The sequence below is a fragment of the Callithrix jacchus genome, chromosome 15 (assembly GCF_049354715.1).
Source record: "Callithrix jacchus isolate 240 chromosome 15, calJac240_pri, whole genome shotgun sequence".
Classification (NCBI taxonomy): Eukaryota; Metazoa; Chordata; class Mammalia; order Primates; family Cebidae; genus Callithrix; species Callithrix jacchus.
The window spans coordinates 58,505,317-58,529,836 of record NC_133516.1 but is presented as its reverse complement, the minus strand read 5'-3'; the positions used below and the strand labels follow the sequence as shown (position 1 = coordinate 58,529,836).

Here is a 24,520-nt window from a genome sequence, read left to right as displayed (position 1 = left end):
GTTAGACAAATTATTCCCTATTTATGTAGCTCATTGTAGTACAGTAATAATGTCTAAAACTTTATGAATAAGAAATGTTTCTGTTATCATTTATAATGGTTACATTTTTCACTAGTTAATTCATTTGTAACTAATATTTATTGAGCACGTAACTTATGTCCAATCCTCTGCTAATACTGAAGTCACAATAGTGAAGAAAATGGGGAAAAAAAACCCTGCACCAAATAAAAAGGATAAGGAGTGTTCCTTCACAGAGATGAAAATCTACAGAAGGAAGCTAGCATTAATCAAATCATATCAATCACTATACAGTAATGTGTGATAAGCACCATATACTAGAAGTGACTTTTTCAAAATGTTTGGCAGATCCTGAGGGGATCAGTTCATTAAGAAAAAACTGTTTTAGCTGAGAAATAAAAGGCAAGTAGTAGTGAGCTATGTAAAGGTAGCAGGGAAAGAGAGGAAACTAGATTCCCTATACAGGCAAGTGCATTCACAGAGAAACTATATGAAGAAGAACTGTAATTGACAGATTCAGTGCAGCCATGTTGCTGAAAAGGCTAGGATTAAATGAAGAATAGTAGAGGAGTGACAGTGAAGATGAAGCTTAGCCATAATCAAGACATATGTCACAAATGTCATTAAGATCAGCTGCATAATTTGTGGGTCCCAGTGCAAAATAAAAATGTGGGGTATCTTTTTGAAAAAGAGAAAAAAGTGTCACTAAAGGCACTAAATATAAAACTTTTTACTTTAAAATAATTGATTACTTATACAATAAAATCAGGGTAACACAGTTGAGTCATGACATACACTTACAAATTACAAAATAGATGGCTTTGGTGTCATAATTTTGTATGATATGATAAATAACATTTTATTAAGGTTATAGCTTGATAGATTTTATAATTTTCTCACTTAGTTTTCTGGTAACTTATTTACTAGATCAACAGAATTTATATTTTTAGCAATTTCATTTTCAATTAATATATGTTCAGTGACATCAGTCACTCCTGGCAAATGCAAGATCACAAATACTTTGAAAAGTTTTTATTTTGCAAACTATCTTACTGCTGAGGCAACTTTTGTGAAACCATTAAGACTGTTTTATAGACTGTAGAAATATTCATAAGTTTCTGATGAATTCCACTGAAATATAAATTTTAGAACATCTAGAGCTGATGATCCCTTTCACCAATTTTTTAAAAAAATTTAACTCTTTATACAAATCCGTTTTGTGAGAGCCTGATATTAGTTTTAAATATAAATGTATGCAATGGAATCTTAATGTTTCCTCTGACATATGCTATAACTTGTGGAGGTTGTACAATAAATTGAAAGGGACTTCATGATTGTCATATAATTCAAAATGCCTGTTTTTGCATTCCATTTTTGTATCTTCATTACAAAGAAAAACTCATCAATAATTGGTTTCCCCAAAGCTTCATATAAAAACAATGTTCTTATCATTGACTGGAATAATCTTTATGTTTAATTTCTATTTCTAAGCATGTGGATTTCATGCAATGTCCATGTGTATGCCTTCAATTTGCAAAAATTTATTGACAAAGTTTATTGTCTGAGTACTAACATTTTCTGTTCTGGGGCTCAGGCTGGAAAGTTAATATTTCTGGAAATTTCACCGAGAAAGCTTCCAGGGATGTACGGGCAAGCTGGCCTCCCACCTTGGATCCTCTCATTGACCCTTTTTAAAGTCTCCTCCTGCAGCCTTTGCTTCCACCCACTGCTGTTTCTATGGCTGCTACCACCATTCTCTGCATCCATCTAAGAGGCCCAGGTTCTGATGTGCCCACTCCCTCAGAACTGCAGGACTATGACTACACAGGCATGCATGTGCACACCTGCACACTGCACATCACACCAACTACTATGCATACATGCTGACTGCTGCGCCCTCAGGCCTGAACTCGTCTGTACATGAGCTGCTGCTGCTACATATGCTACTGCACATGCATGTGGTTAAGGTGAAGCAGCAGCAGCAGCAGCAGCAGCTCATGCACACACAGGTTATAAATACATTCTCAATCATTTTATCTCTCAATTTGTATTCTGTACATACTTATATACTTACAAAACACAAGTTGACACATAAAATAATTAAGAATTTCAAGACAGTCACAGCAGAACATTAACCCAAACCTGGGGCCTCCCTCAGCACCGGGCTCTGTGTGACTGGATTGTATGTCCATGAAACCAGCTCTGGATGTCATGCTAAGAAATGCATTCTTGCATAGAAGTAGAGAGTAGCCTGGTGGTTATTATAGGCTGGTGAGAGGGAGGGATGTGGAATGGGAAGACGTTGTTCACAGGGTACAAAGTTTCAGTTAGACAGGAGGAATAAGTTTTAGAGACTTATGACATATTTGATAATTTCTCAATGAGGATTTTAATTGTTCTCATCACAAAAATATGATAGGATGTGAAGTGATGGTTGTGTTGACTAGCTTGATCTAATCATTACACAATGTATACATATATCAAAATATCACATTGTATCCCACAAATACATATAATTATTATCATTAGTAAAACACTTTAGAAATGCATTTCTTGCCAAAAAATTGGAAACATTGAAAATACAAAGCAAAGGAATGATATGATGACATGCCATTATCTGCAGTGTGAAAAATGAACTGTATTTAAAAAGAAGTAGCTTTACCTAAGCAGGCTTATTATCCAGAAAAAGGGGATGCATAGTTCCTCCCAAAAGTAGCCTCCTGTGTGGGTGAAGAGGTGCTTGGACAAAAACATTTTTAGCAGATGTACCCTCTCTGCACACCACAGGCAGACCTGTCTCATCCTGTGCAGGTGGCTGTCTAATAGCCATCACTCCACTGATTGCTCTCCAGAAGAGTTCATTCTGCAACCATGTGCAGCCTCAGTCCCAGCACCAACACGAATACCCCACAGAGACAAAAATCACACTTGCAGGGACTGGGAGAGTAGTGCTTGGGCAGCCAAAAGATACAAAATTGCTAATGCTACTCTGTGGAAAGAACAGGGGCTTTAGCCCATTAATTCCTTCATCAAATACACCTTAAATTCTTAAGAAACTCAAGCATCTGAGAGATTTCTTCAAACCACTCAGAGCCTATATTCTACTCCTAAGAGTGTATGTATACCAGTAGAGTAGCTGCAGTAACTTGAGGCTCATTGACACTGAAATACTTCTTGGTATTTATGGATCAGTGAGATATTTAGGGCCTGAACTGTAACAAATTAAATTAAATTAAATTAAAACAAATTAAATTAAAAGAAATGTTGACTATGCTGGACTCTACCGTTTCGAAAAATTTGAGACTAAGTCTTTTCAAACAAAAAAAAGCGTTATTTATTCACAATCATTTAATATCATTTTGTTCTTCTTGCATATACCTTAACCATCTGTAGGAAGCCTAATCCAATGGTTTTAAAATTTTAGCATGTATAAGGATTTCTTGAGCATTTGTCAAAATGTGAATTCCTCAGCTTGCACCAGAAATACTGATTCAGTATGTCTAGACCTTGAATATGCACTTTTATCAGGCTTCTCTGGTTGATTTTGAAGTAGTCCAGAAACCATGCTTTGAGAAATGTTGCCTTAGTTTTTAAAACTTGAACCTGAATTTTCTATTTAAGAAACATTGAAATATAAAATATATTGTCAGAAATTCTCTAATACGGCAGATTTAGGAAAAATTATATCCAGTAAATGTTACTCGTTAGTAATATTTCAAGAGAGAAATAAAGATGGAGTCCCAAGGTTACCTGTAATTAATTCTATATATTATATCCACTTTTATCATTTCTTAAGCATTTTAACATATTAAAAACTCTGAGAATTCTTAGGTGAACGGAACTCTTATTGGGTTGGTGCAAAAGTAATTGCATTTTTTGTCATTAAAAGTAAGGTTTTTATTTTTTTAATTTTATCTAATTCAAGGTTTCCTGCATTTGGTAGAGTATAAAATATTTTTAATCCATGTAACATTTCTCAATACATACAGTGTTCTACATAGCAATGGAAGTACATCTTGGGATATAAGGCCTTCTGAGGAACGGTGTCTGGAAATGTTGCTTTCATGATTGAAGAGGATTACACACAATATATCCATATGTATACATACTCTTATAAAATATATGTTTCTATTTAACATGCATACACATATATGCTTACATATTTATGATACTATCATGGAAATTTAAATTCTGAATAATTTAGAAATAATAATTAGTTAAGATAAGAAAACTAGTTTTGTTATATTAAAAAGAAGATTCCCTCATCTTTTAAAGGTACATTCTGATATATTTGTGGATGACATTATTGAGGTTTGAGATTTGTCTCCAGATAATTGGAGATGTGGAAGTAGGTTAGTGTATAGATTAAACAAGGTTGGATATGAGCTGTCTTCAACTGACTCTGAGTGATGTATACACAAGAGTTTCTTTTACTATTTCCTCTACTTCTGTGTGTGCTTGTAATTTTCAATAATAAAAGACAGGAAGAACATGTTGGGGGGGAGTGAATATTTACATGCAGAATAGGGAAGAACTTTCTTATTCACTTTCTAAAGTCATAAGAATGGGCCACTTTTTGAAGACTGTCCTAAATATAAATGACAATCATTCATGAAGAGTTTGTAAAATCACAGAATATCTACCATTTTCAAGATGTCAGTGAGATAAAAGTTATTATATAAAAACAACTTCATCTAGCAGCCCTATTCTTACAAAGAATAATATGATGTGACACTTTTGATGAATAGCCTTACTCGAATTCACATTTCATAATAGCCAATGATATTTCCAGAATGCATTTTAGTTACAAGGACCCCAGCAGACATGAAGACTAATTACATCAAAACTTATGTTAGGATCAATTAGTGTGATTTCTTTAAACGCTTAAAAACGGGACTAGTTCTCTATATCAATGGCCAAATACACTCGTACATTTCATGATCTCTAAATACATGTTTAGAAGCAAGGGGATGGCAATAAAATGTATTGGTCTTGCCTAACCATACAGAAAATATTATTTTGTTTGTTTTTTTTTTTTTGTTCCTTCAACTCAGTTGAAATCTTTATCAATGTCACTTTTCTGGATAGTAACTGCTAAGGTATTTCTGAAGTTTTAAAATCCTCTCAAAGGATGAACAAGTATATAAGAAAAATCATCAAACTCTTCCTTCTATACAAACATGCATCTCTTCCTTGACATTATAGAAAATGTTGCTAAGAAACCAGTATAAAATAAACTAGTGTATAAATAGCACTTCAAACAGGTAACAAAACTCTCTGATATTTTCTCTCACTAGTTAATTTGTGAGGACTAGAAATAAATACTTTAAAAAATTGGTATTGGGGTTGGGTGCAGTGGCTCATGCCTGTAATACCAGCAATTTGGGAAGCCAAAGTGGGTGGATCACAAGACCAGCTCAGTCAGCATGCAGAAACCCCATCTTCACTAAAAATACAAAAAATTAGCCAGGCATGGTGGTGTGAGCCTTTAGTCCCAGCTACTTGGGAGGCTGAGGTAGGAGAATTGCTTGAACCAGGAGGCGGAGGTTGCAGTAAGCTGAGATTGTGCCACTCCCCTCCAGCCTGGGCAAGAGAGTGAGATTCTGTCTCAAGAAAAAAAAAAAAAAAAAAGAAAGAAAAAGAAAAGAGAAGACAAAGAAAATGTTGGTCTTTTTTCTAATGAATTCCTCAGAATGGTCAAATTATGCTATATATTAAGATATTAACCCTTTCCATTGCTCTGTATTTCTTCTTCTATATACATGGTTTTCCTTCTAACTGTAGAAACTTCATTAGCGTTTCTGTTAGTACTGCTCTGAAATTGAATAGACATTTTTCCAAAGACATACAAATGGCAAACAGGTATGTGAAAAGGTGCTCAACATCATTAATCATCAGAGAAATGCAAATCTAAACCACAATGAGATGTCACATCACACCTGTTAGGATGGCTATTATCCAAAAGACAAGAGGTAACTGTTATCTAAGGTTGAGAGAAAGGGAACACTTATATAATATTAATTGGCACATCTATTATGGAAAACAGTATGGAAGTTTCCTTAAAGTTAAAAACAGAGATACCGTACAACCCAGCAATCCCTCTTGTGGATAAATAGCCAAAGGAAATAAAATGAACAGTCAAAACTATATCTGCACCCACATGTGCAGCATTATTCATGATAGTTAAGATATGAAGATCACCTAGGGTCCATCAATGGATGATGGATAAAGTTTTGATATGTATACACAAGAAAATATTAGCTCTATAAAAGGAGATACTACCATTTGCAGCAACATAGATGAATCTGGAGGAACTATGCTAGGTAAAGTAAGCCAGACACAGAAAGAAAATTCCTATGGGATCTAACTTGTAGATGGCATCAAAAAAATGTCAAATACATATAAACAGACAGTAGACTGTTTGTCACTCAGCAGAAAAGTGAGAGAAATAGGAAGATGTTGGTCAAAAGGTACAAAGTTACTATTATGTAGAATAAATAAGTCTAGAGATAGAATGCACAGCACGATGATACAGTTAATAATACTGTATCATAAATACTGTATTGTATACTGAGAATTTTCAAGAAAGCAGACTTCAGGGTTTCTCATCACACAAAAGAGAGATGTATGAGATAATTGGTTAACTTGCTTGACTGTAGTAACCATTTTATTAAGCACATGTATATCAAAACATTTAAGGTGTTGTATACCTTAAACACAAGCAATTTTTATTTTTTTAAGTGATGGGGATTCTCTCAGGTTTTCTTCATTCGAAAGCAACTTTATTTTGTCTTTATTTGGAGGGAATTTTTAAATGGAAATAGAATTCTTATTGGTATTGTCTTTAGCCCACATTTTTATTGGATATTTTTAGTCATTTCATTTTCTTGTGGGTTCTTTTTTCCCTTGTTATATCAACTGCCAGTCTTTGTTTTTTGACATAATGCATCTTTTTATCTGATTTTTTCCCTTTAGTTTTGCATGTGTGCTTAGCTAAGCTTTCCTTATATTTGTCTGAATTGGGGCTCGCACAGTTTCTTGAATTGAATGCTTATTACTATTTTCAGGTTTTTTTTAATATCTGGCAAATATTGCTTCCAATGTTTCTCATGCCTGACTTTCTTTCACTCTTCTCTGCTCCTTTTGGAACAGTGATTTTATGTATGTTAAAAGTTACTCACCATATTCCAGATTTTCCTTATGATACTTACTGTCTTTATCATTGTATTATCTCTCCATGTTGCAGTCTAGACATTTTCTATTCACACATCCTCTCCTTTATTAATTCTCTTTCTGCTATATCTATTCTGGTGTTAAATCAATGTATTGTTCTTAATATCAGCTCTTGCAATTGTCAGTTCTACACTTTCCATTGGGGTTTTAACACATGCCATTTCCTTTCTGAAATTCTCCATCTTGTCATCTATTTTTAAAAATACATTCATTGAGATGATTTTAAAGCTCTTTCTGAAAACTTCAATATTTCTATCACTGAGACCTGTTACTATTGTCTATTTTTTTTTTTCGTCTAGCTTTTGGTCATTGGTCTTAGCTCCTGTTATTCCTAGCAACATTTTATTGAATGCTATATATTGTGGATCAAAAACTTAATGGTTTTATAATGTTATATTTTTGCCAAGAAGATTTACTTTTTTAAGCATGCAATTAGGAAAATAGCCAGAAGCTGGCCCAAAACTGATATGAACTGAGTCTGGATCTTAGTCATTTTAAGTCTGGTCAATTATATTTTGTTTTCTTACTAGGACACAGTTTTTTGGATGTCCTGACTCAAGGTTGAGTTGCTTAGCAAATCTCATTCTATTTGTTTTATTCTGAACCTCTATTTGTTTTTCTGTTCACTGTGAAATTACCAAAATTTCTGCTTAGATGTTTTCTACTTTCTGTTTGGTTTCTTCATTCCTGATTTATACTGCTTAGAAATGGTAAATTTCTAAGAAGAAATTCAACAGCAGGGAATGTGAGCTCACCTATCTGTTCTTTTGTTTACTCTAGGTCACTGCACCTCATGTTGCAAATATCTTGGCTATTGTCACAATTCCTCAAAATAACTACTTTTGCTTATTTTTACAATATTCTTTGAGAATATTTGTGGTGAACATCAGTGAGAGGTTGTCGTGTTAAGCTTACTTCAACTAGTTATGATAGATTATTCTTCATTACTACTAATGTTTCATAATAGATTAAGTGTGTTGGTAAAAATATTTAGGCCATTTGTCAATAGGTTTTTAGATAATAGCTTAAAATTTGGTAATTGATGTCAGTTAGAGAAAAAAATAAGTATAATTTTGAGTAGAGATTCTTAACAAAGAAATAAACTAATTGTTTATTCAGTCATCTATTTTAAAAACCATTTAATTGGTATTGCACCCTTATCTTTCTTCAAGTTATACATCAGTACAAATGCTGAACAAAAGGAACAAAACTGAACTGAAGAACCATTAGAAGATTTCAATCCTAAGAGTGACAGAATCTTGCCTACATTTTGTTAGGAACATTGTAGCTTCTAGAAGGAAAACAAATAATTAGGACAAATACTTTTGAAGCGAATACTGGGTTTCCAAGCTTAATATTTATGAACACTTTGTCCAAATAATTCTTTGTTGTGTGTATCAGGGTGAGTTTAGCATGTGTGTGGTGCAGGGCTACGGGTGGGATCGGGTGGGTGCTCTTTGACTTGTAGGATTCTTAGCAGTGTTCCTGGCCTCTATCTAGGATAGATGTGAGTAGACACTGCAGTTGTGAAAACCGAAAATATTTGCATATTTTGCTAATACCCCTGGGAGACAAAATCATCCTGGTTGAGCAATTCTGTGCTAGAGCAATACTCTGGGAAAGAGATGGCATGGCTTAAAGTTTGCTAATTGAAGTGGTGAGAAGTGGTTAGATTCTGTATGTACCTTGAAGCTGACACTATTTTGCGGCAATTGAATATGAGGTTTGAATGAAAGAAAAGAACTAAAAAAATCTCAAAGATTTGGTCTAAACAACTGTCTGTGTAGACTGTCATTAGTATAGTGGAGAAAGAATACAGCAGAAACAAGTTTGGAGAGTAAGAATCAGGAGTTCAACGTTAGGATACAGTAAATTTGTAAGTGAAGATGATAAAATCGGCTGTTGGATTTGGGGATTAAGGAGGACATATTCCAGCTAGAATTAACATGATTTGAGTTTGGGAATTACCTTATAGATGGTATTTAAAAACATAAAACTGGGTGAGATCCCAAGGGTAGGTACAGCTATAAAATGAAGACTAGGAGAAAAAGAAAGAAGAAAAAAAATACATGTATATATACATGTGTATCAAATATATAGAATCTATATGGAATATACATGTATGTGTATACATATATATATATAAATGAACAAAGCTTTAAACTAGACTACCAGTTTAGAAAATATAGCATTTAAGTAATAGGGCTTTTAGGAAAAGGAGTGGAATATATATATAATTTTTTTTTTAATTGAGACAGAGTCTCGCTCCTTCACCATGCACGAGTGCAGTCTTGGCTCACAGCAACCTCCACCTCCCGGTTCAAGCAATTCTCCTGCCTCAGCCTCCTGAGTAGCTGGGACTACAGTTGTGTGCCACCACGCCCACCTAATTGTTGTATTTTTAGTAGAGGCAGGGTTTCACCATGTTGGCCAGGATGGTCTCGATTTCTTGACCTCGTGATCCACCCACTTCGGCCTCCCACAGTGCTGGGATTACAGGTGTGAGCCATGGCACCCGGCCAGAATAAAATATTAAATTATTCAGGAAGATATTTTAGGAACAAGAAGTATGAGTTTCTAAGGTGACAAAGCCTGCCTAATGCCCAGTATAATAGTTGACAACAGCTTTAAAACATGACACATTATCTTAAAATTGTCAAAGACTGGAGAATACAGAATTCTAGAGAACAAGAGGAAAAAGATGTCACAAACAACAGATAAGAAATCCAAAAGGTTTCATCTTTCAGAACAGAGTAACAGCTCAAAATTTCTGAAAAACAATGATTTCCAAGATAGAATTCTATTTCAAACTAAACCAATAATAAAAAGTAAACATAGAATAAAGACATTTTCAAACATGAAAGATTTCAAAAAAAATTGTATTTCTCTTGGATTCTTTCTCAAATATCCACTGGAAGATTTAATCTACCAAAATTGGGGAGTATGTTAAGAAAAAGAAAGGCATGGAGTTTAGGCAACGGAGCTTCAACACACAGGGCAGGCTGATATTGAAGGGAGACAATTGAGACAGCTTTGGAAATGAATTATTGTCAAGTCCATAGAAAACTAAGCAAACAGACAAAAGGAGGGAAAGCAAACACAGGAAATCAAAGCTAATACTCTGAAATAAACCTTGGACAGAGAAAAGCAGGCAAACAAACAAGGAAATCGGTGTGATGGGGTCTTTATTTCTCCACGTCTAGCAGGCCAGAAATAAAAGAGTTTTTAGTCTTGATTTAATATACTTTTCCTCTTTGTATATACAATCCGTAAGTCTAAAATGTTTTATATCCCCTTAGACAAGTGCATGATTATCTGCTCACACATGTGTATCTACAGATTAAAATCTACTTGCAGCACTTACCATATTTCACCACAGCAGAGTAAAATTAAATTTCAATGCATAAAGTAATCATGGTCCATATATTCCACTTTCCTTTCAGGTACCATTACCCATTTATCTACTACTTCCATATTTAAATGATTTGAAATAAGTATTAAAAGACTATTGAGAACCCCGGAGTAAAAGAAACAAACAAACAACCAGTCTAGAGAAAGCATTGTCTAAAATTTGAGATGTCTAATTGAGAAAACAAGTCTAAGTATGATGCAAGGTTACCCTATTTTCCCAGCAAATAATAATGTAAAATGTAAACACAGATCTTTTATATTAAAAAACAAAGCAGGGCCTGACATTTATTTAAAAAGATCATATACACTGTAGATTCTGCTTAATAAATCAGATATGACAACTACTGTTTCAAAACTGTTAGTACTTAATAGGCAGTGACGAATATTCATGCCACCATATTTATATATATATTTTTTGAGATGGAGTTTTGCTCTTGTTACCCAGGCGGGAGTGCAATGGCGCGATCTCGGCTCACCGCAACCTCCGCCCCCTGGGTTCAGGCAATTCTCCTGCCTCAGCCTCCTGAGTAGCTGGGACTACAGGCATGCACCACCATGCCCAGCTAATTTTTTGTATTTTTAGTAGAGACGGGGTTTCACCATGTTGACCAGGATGGTCTCGATCTCTTGACCTCGTGATCCACCCGCCTCGGCCTCCCAAAGTGCTGGGATTACAGGCTTGAGCCACCGCGCCCGGCCTATATTTCTTATAAATAGTGTCCATTCAGACTATTTTTCAATAGTAACTTTACACTAGGCTGTAGTGAATTATACAATAGAAAACTTCTGTAGATTTTTGTTTTTTGGGTTTTTTTTTGAGACAGGATTCTGCTGTGTTGCCCAGGCTGGAATGCAGTGGCCTGATCATAGCTCACTACAACCTAGAATTTCTGAGCTCAAGTGATCCTTTCATCTCAGCTTCCGAAGTAGCCGGGACCATAGGCATGTGCCACCAAAGCCTATGATGTATTAATATCTGTCCTTCACATTTTGTTTTATAAAATATACATTAAGAAAAAACCAGCTGTATAATTTATGTGATAATTTAATCTGAGTGACATGCTACATTTGAAAAAGACTATGAACTAAATTGTCATGACCAAAATAACACTGATTATTATTATTATTATTATTTTTAGTAGCGATAAGGCTTTGCCATGGTCTCAAATTACTGATCTCAAGCAATCCTCCCACCTCAGCCTTACAAAGTGCTGGGATTACAGGCATGAGCCACCACACCCAGCCTGTAGTTTTGCAGAAGATGAAGTTAGAAAATTTTATTTTACCTGGCAATAGAACCTAAAACAAAGGATATTTTCTTCTGAACGTTTCATGTTGGTATGAGGGGAGTCAAAATGAAAAAGTAAAAGCCAGAGAAGGAGGATAAGGCTAAGTTTGATTCATGTGATTTTTTTCCCCCTTCTTCACACCCTTCAACCCCATTCCTCTTTTGGACTTGAAGGCATTTGGTAACTATTTGCTTGAGTATTCAGGATCCAGAGACTGAAAATATAGCTTGCTTCTGGGGGAGTCTTTTCTACCTTAATGACACACTTTATTCCTAAAAAAAAAAAAAAAAAAAAAAAAAAAAATGGCCCTAGAGCATATGGGACCACTGAGCCAATTTAGAGATGGAATGCCTAAGAAGCAGAATAGCCTAATTGCTCCTTTTAGAGTCAGAAAAGGGTCAAGGTAAATTTATTAAATTTCCAATTCCTGACTAAAAACTCAAGATCCAAGTGACTATAAGTGTTTGCAGGTTTGGGTGGGAAACTGAAGATAAAAAAGGCTAGTTTAAGATATATATATATATATATATATATATATGTGTGTGTGTGTGTGTGTGTGTGTGTGTGTGTGTGTGTGTGTATGGCTACCTGCAGAATAAATGTATTGGTTAAAGTGTCTTTTTTTTTTAATCTTAATAAAAATAGGAGGTGGATAGCTAGTGGTTTATGCTGCATGAATGAGGCCAAACACAAAAGAATGCACACTGTAAGACAGCATTTGTATGAAATCTATGGTGAGAAAATTATTATAGTAGCTGCTTCTAGGAGGGTGGTAGGAATAAGGATTAAGTAACATAAAAAGAAGTTCTAGATGGAGGGTCGTAATAATATTCTATATCCTGTGCATTGTGGGTTCCAAATGCCATTTTCAAAATTTAGCAAATATACATGTAAATTTCCTGTATTTTATATGTAAATTTTACATAAATGTACATTTATATGTAATTTACATATAATAAATTGTAAATGTACATACAAATATTGCACTCGAATGAAGGCTGAGGTATTTAGGAGAAAGTAATAATATCTGCATGTTACTATATTTTTATTCCTGCTGGACTTGGAACAATGTCATGTAAAATTGTCTCATGTGTTTTTTAATACATACATTTGTTGAAAGATGGAAAAGAAGAAAAGCGAAAGTTCTGCCACTTACATGGACCTCGGGCAAGTGGTTTTAGCAACCTATTCCTCAGTCTCCCTTGTATAAAATGGAGATGATAATAACTGCTTCAAAGCATTGTTCTGAAAGTTAAATGAGATGATATACACAAATAACCTATCATGGTGCCTGGGACAGGGCATGTATTTAACACATAGTAATGATTAATAATAATAATAAATACAACATGAATAACAATAAAAACAAACTCATCAACATCCATGTTAGTAAAGGCAGGTTAATGTAAATTCAGAGGCTGTGCATTCACCACTTTATCAAAGTGGTCTGTACTCTTCTGTGTCTGGTCTCCTTCAATTGACATAAAACCGTAGATATACATTCCCTATTTTTATCAAAACTAAATAAAATGAAACATGACCAACAGTAGGCTTAAACTATGCAGTAAAAGTATCTTGAAAAACGGTGGTAAAACCTATAATGTATTAATATCTACCCTTCACATTATGTTTTGTAAAGTATACATTAAGAAAAAAACAGCTGTATAATTGATATGGTAATTTAATCTGAGTGACATGTTCTACATTTTAAAAAGACTATGAACTAAATTGTCATGAAGACCAAGATAACATTGATCTTATTGGGCTTGCTTAAACTGATGCATGTTTCGTGCTTGTTTTTACATTTTTACTTGAAGAGATTATAGTATTCAAGCTTCAGTAATTCACTCAGCATCACTTTCAATATTGGAACAGGAAAATTTTTCATCTGACCAGTATAATAACTCATTATATATTATCTCATCTTGAAAATAATTTTTACCATCAATAATTTTTAAATCAAAATCTTTGTTCTATTGAAATGCTTTCAGTTATTCTTTGTAGGAAAGTTGCATGTGGAATAGAATATTTTGGGGGAGAATTTAGTGCTACTGGAGACTTCTCTGGTGTTTTCAAGTACTACAATATGACAAATGTATTCCAACGCATCTTGTCATTTCTCTGAAATTGTACTTTTGGTTTGCTCAATCAAGCTGGACTTCTCTATAATGCTGAGCTTGATACCTCAAATCCTTCACACTGCCTTTTAGTGCCACAAAGCCTCCAATTATCTACGTGTCCTGAGTATTTCTCTTAGCAAATGTAGACCGGTATTAGTGAATACTCTGATTCTGTTGGAGAAAATGGATAGGCCAGTCTGTAATGCTGGTATAATGAAGACTTCTATCGCAGAGAATAAACAACTAAATGAGCAGCAATAAACTTAATTTGCACATTAGATATGCTTTTCCAAGTTCCGACGTTTCAGTTGAAAATAACACTGAAAGCAATGAGGCCTATAATTGAACATCCAAAACTTCTCCAGTGGGGAAACAAAAACAAATGTCGCCTGCAAACAAGATCATTTTTATAGCCTGCTGTTACTCTGCTTTTTAATAATTTTCCAAATGCCAGATCAAATAATTTCCCCTTTTATGCGATTTTCATATACCTCTTAGTGTATGTACGCATTGTAATTTGAATCTCAGTCCTCCAAAATGAAACCACTTAAACTCTCTATCCTCTTGATTCCCTGTTTGTGCCTATGAAACATGTCCTCAAATTACACTGGGCATCTTCTGAGGCGCTGGCAAAGCTGCTGCTAATTGCACTCACAATGTTTGAATGGAAAATTGCCTTATCCTGCTGTATTAGTGAAATAGAAATTTCCAACATACAGTGCAGATAACTTCAGAATCCTCTTAACACAGATAAGCCATAGCAGCTAAAAACTAAGCTGGAAAATATCTCACTCTTGTAACTATTATCTTTTTACATGCTATCTAACAACAACATTTCTTGCATGAATGAGGCTGATAAGTACATTCAAAGGGAGATGATTGTTTTTATCAGCTTTACTGAAATTTCTCATTTGCTCCTTAACACTCTATTACTGTTAAGGTCACTATCCACTGACTTAGGCTTGAGAAACAAAATTATATTTGATTCTGTAATGACAATCAGATGAACATTATTGATGAGAAAACACATACACACATATACAACTATTAAGCCATGTTAACAAACAACCAAATGACTATACACCCAATAGTCAAGAAAATGGTTGAATCGACGTACACTATTACAATTTTTTTCTAAGCTTCAAATTTGTAGGTTGTAAAATAATTCCTTGGCAGTGCTGTCTTCAACGTTTTTACGTGAAAGGGAATTAGAGATATCAATTGAGGACATGCTAATAATAGAAATGTGCTTGTATGACAGTCACACAATTTAATAAAGATTAAACATTACAAATAAATAATAAAGCAAAGTTTCTAAAACCTTTTATTCATACAGTACACACATTTTGTGTTTATTTTACTTATTTATGTATTTTTGTGGTTAAGTATGTAAATGTTTGTATTGCACAAACATTAACAAGGATAATTCTTGTTAATGATGAAGAAGCAAAAGACCCTAAAATCCACTTAAAATGGGATGTGGATATATCATGAAGGTTAAAATATAACAAAATTTCCTTCCTGTTATCAGGTGTAAATGCATGAAAGTAACTTGACAATCATGTATAGTGACATCAGTTATATTAACACTTACTCTTTTTGCATATGTAAATTATTCTCCTGTACTGTGCTAGAAATACAGAACAATGAGTTAACTTCATGAATTTTTGGATTTCAATATAGGTTTAGGCTTGCACCTCCTTAGGAGAGTGAGGAGAATGATGTCAGTCAAAAATATAAGATTCAAACCCTACAATTGGAAAGTGAATGCGCTTACAAAGTTTGTTTTTTTCTTCGATGATCTTTTTTTGCAAAGCATCCTAAGAAGTTCAGACTCTGAAAAATTGAAAACTGTCAGGTTTTAGAGCAAGGAAGCCAGTATGGAAAGTATCCCTATGAACTAAGCTGTATAAAACAATAGCACTTCACTAAATTAATATTTACTGGGCACACACTGTTCCCAGAATATTCCAAGACTTACGGTTCATCACTGATTAAAACAAAAATCCCTGACCACTTTATGCTTCTGTTCTAGAAGGGAAGGAAAGACAAAAAAAAAAAAAAACCCATAAACAATAAATACGTCAGTTATATAGTTTATAAGAAGATAGAAAGTGATGTAGAAGAAGAAAGAGTGGAACTGATTAAGGTAACAAGGAGTGCCGAGTGGGATAATTTTGTTTCAACAGTCTCAGCAAAGGACACTAGAAATGAACAAAAAGAAATGAAAGTCAGAATTCTTTTTTTTTAACTTAGCTAGCTTGAATTTTTTTTTTTTTTAGCTTGTGGAAAGAGAGGAGTACCTGGGGATTATGGTATGATTTGTGGAATACTTGAAAGTGTAGATAAACTTATTTCCATCATAAGAACTAGGAATCCAGTGCAGAAAACATGGCCTTATTACACATCTGAAACATGTAAATGTTACAACCAGAACACAGCCAGTGGCTTCTAAGTTTCTTCGTTAATATCTTTGTTAGTTGTCACCTTTTATTTTTCTTTCATCAATTATTAGTGGACAGTGAGTATCATGATGCCAAAGGTTTAAGAAACACTGGCGGAAGAGAGCCTATTCATTCAGTTTGATCTATCCATTAACTTTTGTTTTTCTTATCCTCCAGAGTGAAGGGATCCCCATTATTGTGTTTTACTGTATTTTAGCAGCAAAAACATTGGCCTTGCTCTCAGATCACCAATATTCTAAAGAAACTTTCTTTTAAAAACTACATTGCTACTGCTGATATTTTCTATCCTATTTCATGTTTTAATGCCCTCTGGATTTTTCTATGCCTAGAAGATTTATCCAATGCCTTTTCATCCTTCACCTCATTTTAATCTTCTGCTGTAATAAAATTAGTGTGTACTATCAACACCTTCTTAATTTGAAATGATATAACAAATCTCTTTTTTCCCCTTAATGAACTTGTTACTTTTTCAAACATTAAGCATTCACATTTTTCAGTGTCTGAGTATTGCCTAGAATTTGCTGGAGAAAAAGTCTGTTCTTAAGTATAGCCATAGCATCTATCTTGAAACACTTAAGCCCATCTCTGCCTTAAACCTTGATGACAATACAATCTTAAGGAAGTGAAGTTTTTCAAAATGTGCCACACTGGTTGGATTTTGACACATCAAGTTTTATCAGTCACATTTCCCCAGAGTACTTCAGACAATTGTCATCATAATGTAATATGCTTGAGACAAGTTGGCAGAAATATCTTCCGGGCTCAAAGGTGGGTGTTTATTTTCCTTCAGATATTTTAAATGCTGGTTGAAGTGTAGCAGCTAACTGTTTTTTTATTGAATACATTTATTTTTAATGGAAAAGATGAGAAAGCACCAAATGCTGATTTTAATCATTTGGGCTTAATTAGCCGCTCAAACTGCTTTATCAAGAGAGTGATTTTTATCATTCAGGAGGCAATGAAATGATATAAATGACATGGCTTCCAGTAAACATACTAGTTTTTTGAGCTGACATTCAACAAAATAAAGTAGCAAAGATAGGGAATCGATACTTCTAATATTAATTATGTCCCTTGGTGATAAATGTAGAAACTTTTGGATTGACACTGATTTAGAAATCTTAAAAATAGTGTATAGAATATATATCTATAAATTATATGAGCTTATCTGATTAGTATGATGAAAATGTAATAATGACTCATGTAGATTTTAATTCTTTCTCTTTGAAAAAAACTGCTTATCAAAGCATATGCATGACTCTGCATTTCATTAGTTTTGTACCTAGAGTTATATAAACAAGCCAGTTATATATTTGGTAGCCTTATACATGTGTAAATATTTCATATAAAAAGAAAGATTTTGAAAGACGTTTAACCAAAAAAATGTTATTCAGTGACTTTATCAAAATGTCCATGGCTCTAACATTAAGGCAGATGTAAAAAGTCAAATAATTTAGGTGTAGGTTTTAACTCTAATTCTACGCTGACAGCATTTTTGATTGCCAAAGTATTCACATCTACCATGATATTCTACTGGCAAAGTGTGCATCCTATTAATGAATACAATAATGAATCTCTTAAATAAATTGTGAAATCAACTGTTTCACATATATAATAAGGTACAGGTTTGACACTGTGATACAAGTTATGATATGCATGCGTATTTCCAATGTTCATCTAGCACAAATGAAGATAATGTGATACCTTTTACGATGAGGCTGCCAGTGTTCTTTGCAGTGCCAAACTGATTTGTGGCTATGCATGTATATGATCCAGCATGTGACCTGGTAACATTGTATATCTTGAGGCTGCCATCCTCCAAGAGAAATATTCTGAAAAGAAAATATATAATTAATGGAAGTAAGGCTCTTCAACATTGGTAAATCATAAGTGCTTACTTTTATTTTAAAACAGTACTAAAATTATGGGGATTTGTGATAATATGAATTTATGCCTTTCCTATTATTCTGTTCTTAATTGTGAGCTATCTCTGAGTCTATATATTAGAGCAAATGGCATTTGCTTTTATTCTGACACAATATTGATAATTATCAACCTATAACTTGAATTATCATTGTTGATTTCAAAGCATGTTAAAAATCAAATCAGTCCTTGATGGTTATAATGTCAAGTTGCTTGATGAATAAGAAATGCAACTATTAAATGTGTATTTTCAAAAGTCAACTTAGCAGTGAAAATTAAACTTGACTTATGAGAAATGCAAGCCAATGTTCACAATTAGTCTATGTCTTTTTAAACGTGGCCTGTCTTAGCATTTCCTGTGGCCACACAACAGGGTATTGAACCATGACAGTATTTGCCAGTGCTGTTGAGTTGAAGGAACTATCCATATGGTTCCATGGCCAGAGGGCCATGCTTATTATGTGGCCTATCCCATCAAAAAGAGGAAGGAAGGAGTAGAAAGACAAAGGCTTCATGGAATAATTATGAATTAATATTAGTATTCCTAAAAGATAGAGTACACAAAGGAGGTTTATCTGCCAAAGAAGTTCCCATCTTTCATAAAATGATCCATATTAAATTTTCTCTGAAACTCTAGCATAATCTAAAGCAGAATGCCACTGAAATCAGAAAAAAAAACCCCAAGATTTGTTTTCTGAAAAATTCACCATCAAATGTAATAAGGAGACAGAAAAAAACAATGTAAAAACAAAAACATTTGTCCAATTTTAGGTTACTACATTTTATATCTTACAAATTTAGTTATCGATGCTTTAAAAACATTAGTAGGTAGTCAAGATTGTAACAAAATAAGTGACTAATCTTTAACAACAGTTGTAGAGGCAAGAAAGGCAAGACAATTTACATTCATGCCATATCCATTAACAATAACAAAATGGTATTTGCTCCATTGCAAACATATCATTGTTTCTAATATATGTATAACACGAAATGTAGCTAATATAATTAATTACTCAATTTGAAACACAGAGAACACCAGCCAACTACAATTTGTATGAAGCCAGCTTCTGATGTTGGATTTATTATTAGTAACAGATTCCAAATTCTGTTATCACTGAGTGGAAGGAGTCACATCTGAATTTAGAATGTTCTATGGCATGTAATCAGATTTTTTAAGTTATTCCCCAATAGATCTTAGCGTATTCCCCAATAGCAGATATTTAATGTCTTGTTTAATTTCTGAGATGTCTAGTGTACTAGATCCCAATTTACATTAGCAATTGAATTATACCATTATTGACAGAGTAACAAAACTATTCTAGTATGCAACAAACTCCTGGCCAAATAAAATTTTTTATCTGATTTCAATTAGAAGAGGTAAATTTGAGAAGCTTTTAGAAGACCCCTAACATTTAGGAATAACTGTGAATTTTGAGCAACATAGAAACCTGGACGTTTTTTATTGTCCAATAAAAAATGCATGACAGAAATGATATGTCTGCTGATATCTAAAGTCCACCAAGCAAATTTTCCAGCCAATAAGTCAATGGCAATATTTATATTTCATATAATTTTTTACATAACTTTCAGAAAGGAATAATTCATGTGTACCGTGGTACCCTGAGTATACCATCATTTCAAGCTCAATAGGTCTTCAGTGTTTGCTACATTGAATTGAAATTGCCATCATTGGAGCTGAGTATTTCTTTTGAAATCTTAATCAATCAATCAATATTTCTTAAATGCTTACTACTGTTTAAGATACTAAGAGAGAGCAAACAAAGACAAGTTAAAAATCTGCCCAAGACTAACTAGCTAAGTTATAGAAAATGAAATTATATCTAAATATCCTAGTACTCATGCTTTTTCCAGAACCAGTAATATGCCTTACATTTAGTAAAATAACTTTGCATGTTAATTATGTGGTTCAAGAATTTTCATCAGAGTCATCACTAGATACCCTTAAGATATTCAATGTGTTTACTCCTTCATATGTGTTCTCTTCCCAGACCTAATGAATCAAACTGCATTTTCACAAGACACCCTATACATACATACAGTGACTAGTATGTACAATAAAATGTGAGAAGTACTGACCTATTTACTATTAATTAAACTTTAATCTGAAAAATTTATCTTTACTTCAAAGTAAGAATACATCTTACCTATAATCTTATTAAAATATTTATAAAAGAATAACATTAAATTTTAAATGTTTTATAAAAATAACCAAACTAGTAACCTAATTGATTTATTATTTATTAAAGTAAACTTTAAAAATTCTCTCTGTTGATCTAGGATATAGAAATACAGTTATTTAATCATAACTAAAGAATTTATGGCATAACAAATAGTACAAATATTTCAATTTCAACATATCAGTTAGATTTCTCCTTTAATTAATAAGATATTAAAATATAGTAAAAAATTAATCTTGTGACAATATAAACAGAATCATACAACTTGATTATTGTCTTAATTTTATTAAGAAAAAAATTAAACACAAACTATAAAAGTAAGAATTCTAGTTTTTTAGCATATCTAAACATGTCTTAGCAGAAATGATTTTTAAAAAACAGAAAGAAGGAACAGTCAGTGAAGATCAAGGTGTACCAAGCAATTGGTATTTTCAGATAAGGAAAATGCACATATAAGAATTAACTGGAACATTTAATTGATAGTTTTGGTAACATTCATAGAGAAAGATTGATTTTTTTCTATTCTTCTTTTGGAATATGCAAAAAAGATATTTTATCTCCAGGATTGGTAATAAAATATCAATGAAAGATATTAAAATATTCTACCTTCATTTGCATATAAGCTTCTCTGGCATTTAAAAAAACACAGCCAGAAGTATAGATAATCTTGGCTATCTGTAAAAAACAGGAAAAACATTCTGATAATAAAAATAGAGATTTGCATGAATAATTAGTAAAAAGCACATAGTTATAGGGAAAAAGAAGGTAATATAATAATTACATATTATATATATTATTATATGAGGATTTAAGGTTGAAGTTATACTACTAATCTACAATGGAACATAAAAACATGTATGAAAATTTGTGAGCACCATGAAATGATGGAAAGGCTTCCAAAAATTCAATAGCAGTCTACATGCATGATTGAAAGTAGAGCAATGTTAAAATATTTTTTCTTTCTTAATCAGCAAATAATTAGTAAACATCTACTGTGTTTGAATCAGTATGTTAGATTTACAATGAGAAAGTGAAAATAAACAGGGTTAGATGTTAAAGATACTCTTTTCCATATTAAAATTCATCATTATAAATTTATGGAGGATATAGCATAATATAGGAAGCTGACTCTGCACAGGCTCTCTACTAAGTGTCTACTAAATGCCAGCTCATTGAATGCTTAAGACAAACTTCAGGGCCAGTTATTGTTTGGACCCCCATTTTATAAATCAGGCAACAGGCATAAAGAGAAGCAATAAGTGATTCAAGGTACCCACTAGATGACGGAGGGCTCAGATTCTAACCATGTCTTTCTTTAGACCAGAAAACACTTATTTTAGCAAGTTCCCTTTCAGTTCATTTCCAAAACACAGTTTATTAATAACATAGTTACTAAAAGCAGCATCAATTTAAGCTATGTGTGTGTACATATGTGTGTATGTAGCCATATGTATAATTTTAATTGCATAAAATGGCCTTAATATTGGAGATTTTAAATCTGACCTTCAGAGCCCAATAACTCTCTAAAATGTGGTGGAACATTTTTGTGTGTACATATATGTGCATTTTTCTCAAGGTTCTTAGCTTATGTGGGATCTTAAAGGCAGGTTTGATATCCATTCCCCTGCTGTGGAAGAGAGTTTTAACACAGGCATCTTAACATGTGAGGTACTAATGATGGCCATGCCAATACTAAGGATTATTTTTCTTCTTTTCTTGTGCCATCCCGTCCAATAAGAGGGTACTTACCAGAGTGGGTAAGAACATGGGCTTTGAGGTCAAACTACTTATGACCGAATCTGAATCTCAACATTTGAGTTTTGTATTACCGGACTAAGTTGATTAATGACCTAAGACCTTGGGTTTTTTTGTCTATAGCGTAGAAATACTAACATTACCTGTGTCACAGAGTCATGAGGATTAACTGGCATAAATAGTTCAAAATGCTTAGTACTGTACCTGACTCCATTAGCAGTCAATAGGTAAGTTTTTAATGAACTGATTTCTCATCCTGCCTAAGAATGTATGCACATCTATAACTACATGAGGAAGAAACAAAAAGGAAAGAAGAAATTGTTTTATCACACTGCAGTTTGAACAAAGAGGCCTGAGAACTAACTATATGCCAGGCTTTTTGAAAGGAGTCTAATGTCAGTAAAACAGTCCTCAGCATGAAGTTTCACTGCTTACAACCCTTCCTTGAATTCATGCAACCTCTTGTCTGTGTTCTTAATCTTTTTGACTTGCAATGCTCTAATTTTTATTTTAGGAATAATAATGTGCTTGTTGTGAAAGTTAAGTTAATTAAATGCTAGGTATTAAACTAATTTTTACTCTTACTGATACTAATATTTGTCATTTTCTCTACTCCAGGACTCCAGTTACTTTTTCTGATTCTCACTCTAGTTGTTGCTCATGCCTAATGTCTTCTTTGAATTCTTGTCTATGTCTGAACTCAGAAGCATGCTATGTGGCTTTAAACTCTGGTTATCTGTCTCTAGACTCTCCTTGTTTTTGGTGTCACCAAATTCTGACATTTGACTTATGGTATTGGTACGTTTCCTCCTTTTTTCCTCAAAAAGTTTAATGATAACACCGTTTCTCTCATGCCTTTATTCTCTAATACCCACTTAATTAGAATAATATAACTGTTCACAAAATTGAATAGAAAAATTTTCCCCAAATTACCAAAGTTCAGTGTTCTATTTAGATGATTAAATCACAAATTATAGCATTTGCATTTAAAATGTCTGTAAAATTAGAATTTAAAGACATGTACATATATAGATATAGTATGACCATTTGACTAATAGAAAAATTAATAGCATTTGTATTGTACCATGCTATTTCTCTAACCAATAATAGATCAAAATTCAGAAGAATAAGCTGTGTCTGACAGTCAAATAGATTTTATAGTGGTGGTAGAATATAGAACATGTACAAAACTAAGCCAATAACACAAATATTTCAAGTTTAACTGATAAGTTGAAGGTAGACTTTTTAGAGCAGTTGAACATGCAACATTTTAATCTTCCCACTGTCACGGAAGGTAGATAGTATAAAGAGAAAACAAAAGTAACAAAAACAAAAGTAACAGCTGTTCTATCCATTTGCTTGATTTTGTATCTATTGCCTTGTACTTGATGGGTCATGATGAATAGAACATCAAGAAAAAGAAGGATCACATCAAATTCACTTAGAGGGCTTCTTTACCTGCAGCATGTGCATCAAATTTTGCATTATTTTAAGGAACTACTTAAAGACTAATGGGGAAGGTTTTTACCCTCTTTTTCCTGGTGTCTTAGTCCATTTGGTGTTGCTGTATCAGACTACCTGAGTCTGGGTAATTTATAAAGAAAAATCATTTATTTGACTCATGATTCTGGTGGCTGGAAGGTTCATGGTTGGGCAGTTGCAGCTGGTGAGGTCCTCAGGCTGCTTCAACTCATGGCAGAAAGCAGAAAGGGAACTGGTGTGTGCAAAGAGGTCACATGGCAAGAGGGGAAGCAGGAGAGAGAGGCCGAGGAAACCAGACTCTTTTAAAAATACTCTCTAGCTGGAACTAATGTATTCTCAATAGAGCAAGAACTCACTCACCTTAGAGGAAGGGCATTAATCTATTAACGGGGGATCTGCCCACAAGACCCTAACAGGTCCCACCTTCCAAAACTGCCACATGGATGATAAAATTTCAACATGAGTTTTGGTGGGGACATTCCATATCCAAACCATAGCACCTGCATTGCATGAAGTAATATCTGTTCAAAATTAATGATTTCAATACTAGAAGTTAACTTTCATATTCGTTTTTGTCACTGTAACAAATCTAATATCTACCCAATCTTTAATTTGCTTACATATAG

The 24,520-nt window shown here is 33.4% G+C and overlaps 1 protein-coding gene across 15 annotated transcripts in view; it reads right to left on the bottom strand.

The window, feature by feature from the left end:
• Positions 1 to 24,520, bottom strand: part of CNTN6 (contactin 6) — a 527,574-nt gene that overhangs the window by 28,388 nt on the left and 474,666 nt on the right. For all 15 annotated transcript variants that reach the window (XM_078350141.1, XM_078350142.1, XM_078350148.1 and 12 more), the window contains one exon: positions 18,241 to 18,368. In XM_078350141.1, coding sequence (XP_078206267.1) covers positions 18,241 to 18,368 — 128 coding nt within the window. The remainder of the gene's footprint in view (positions 1 to 18,240; positions 18,369 to 24,520) is intronic.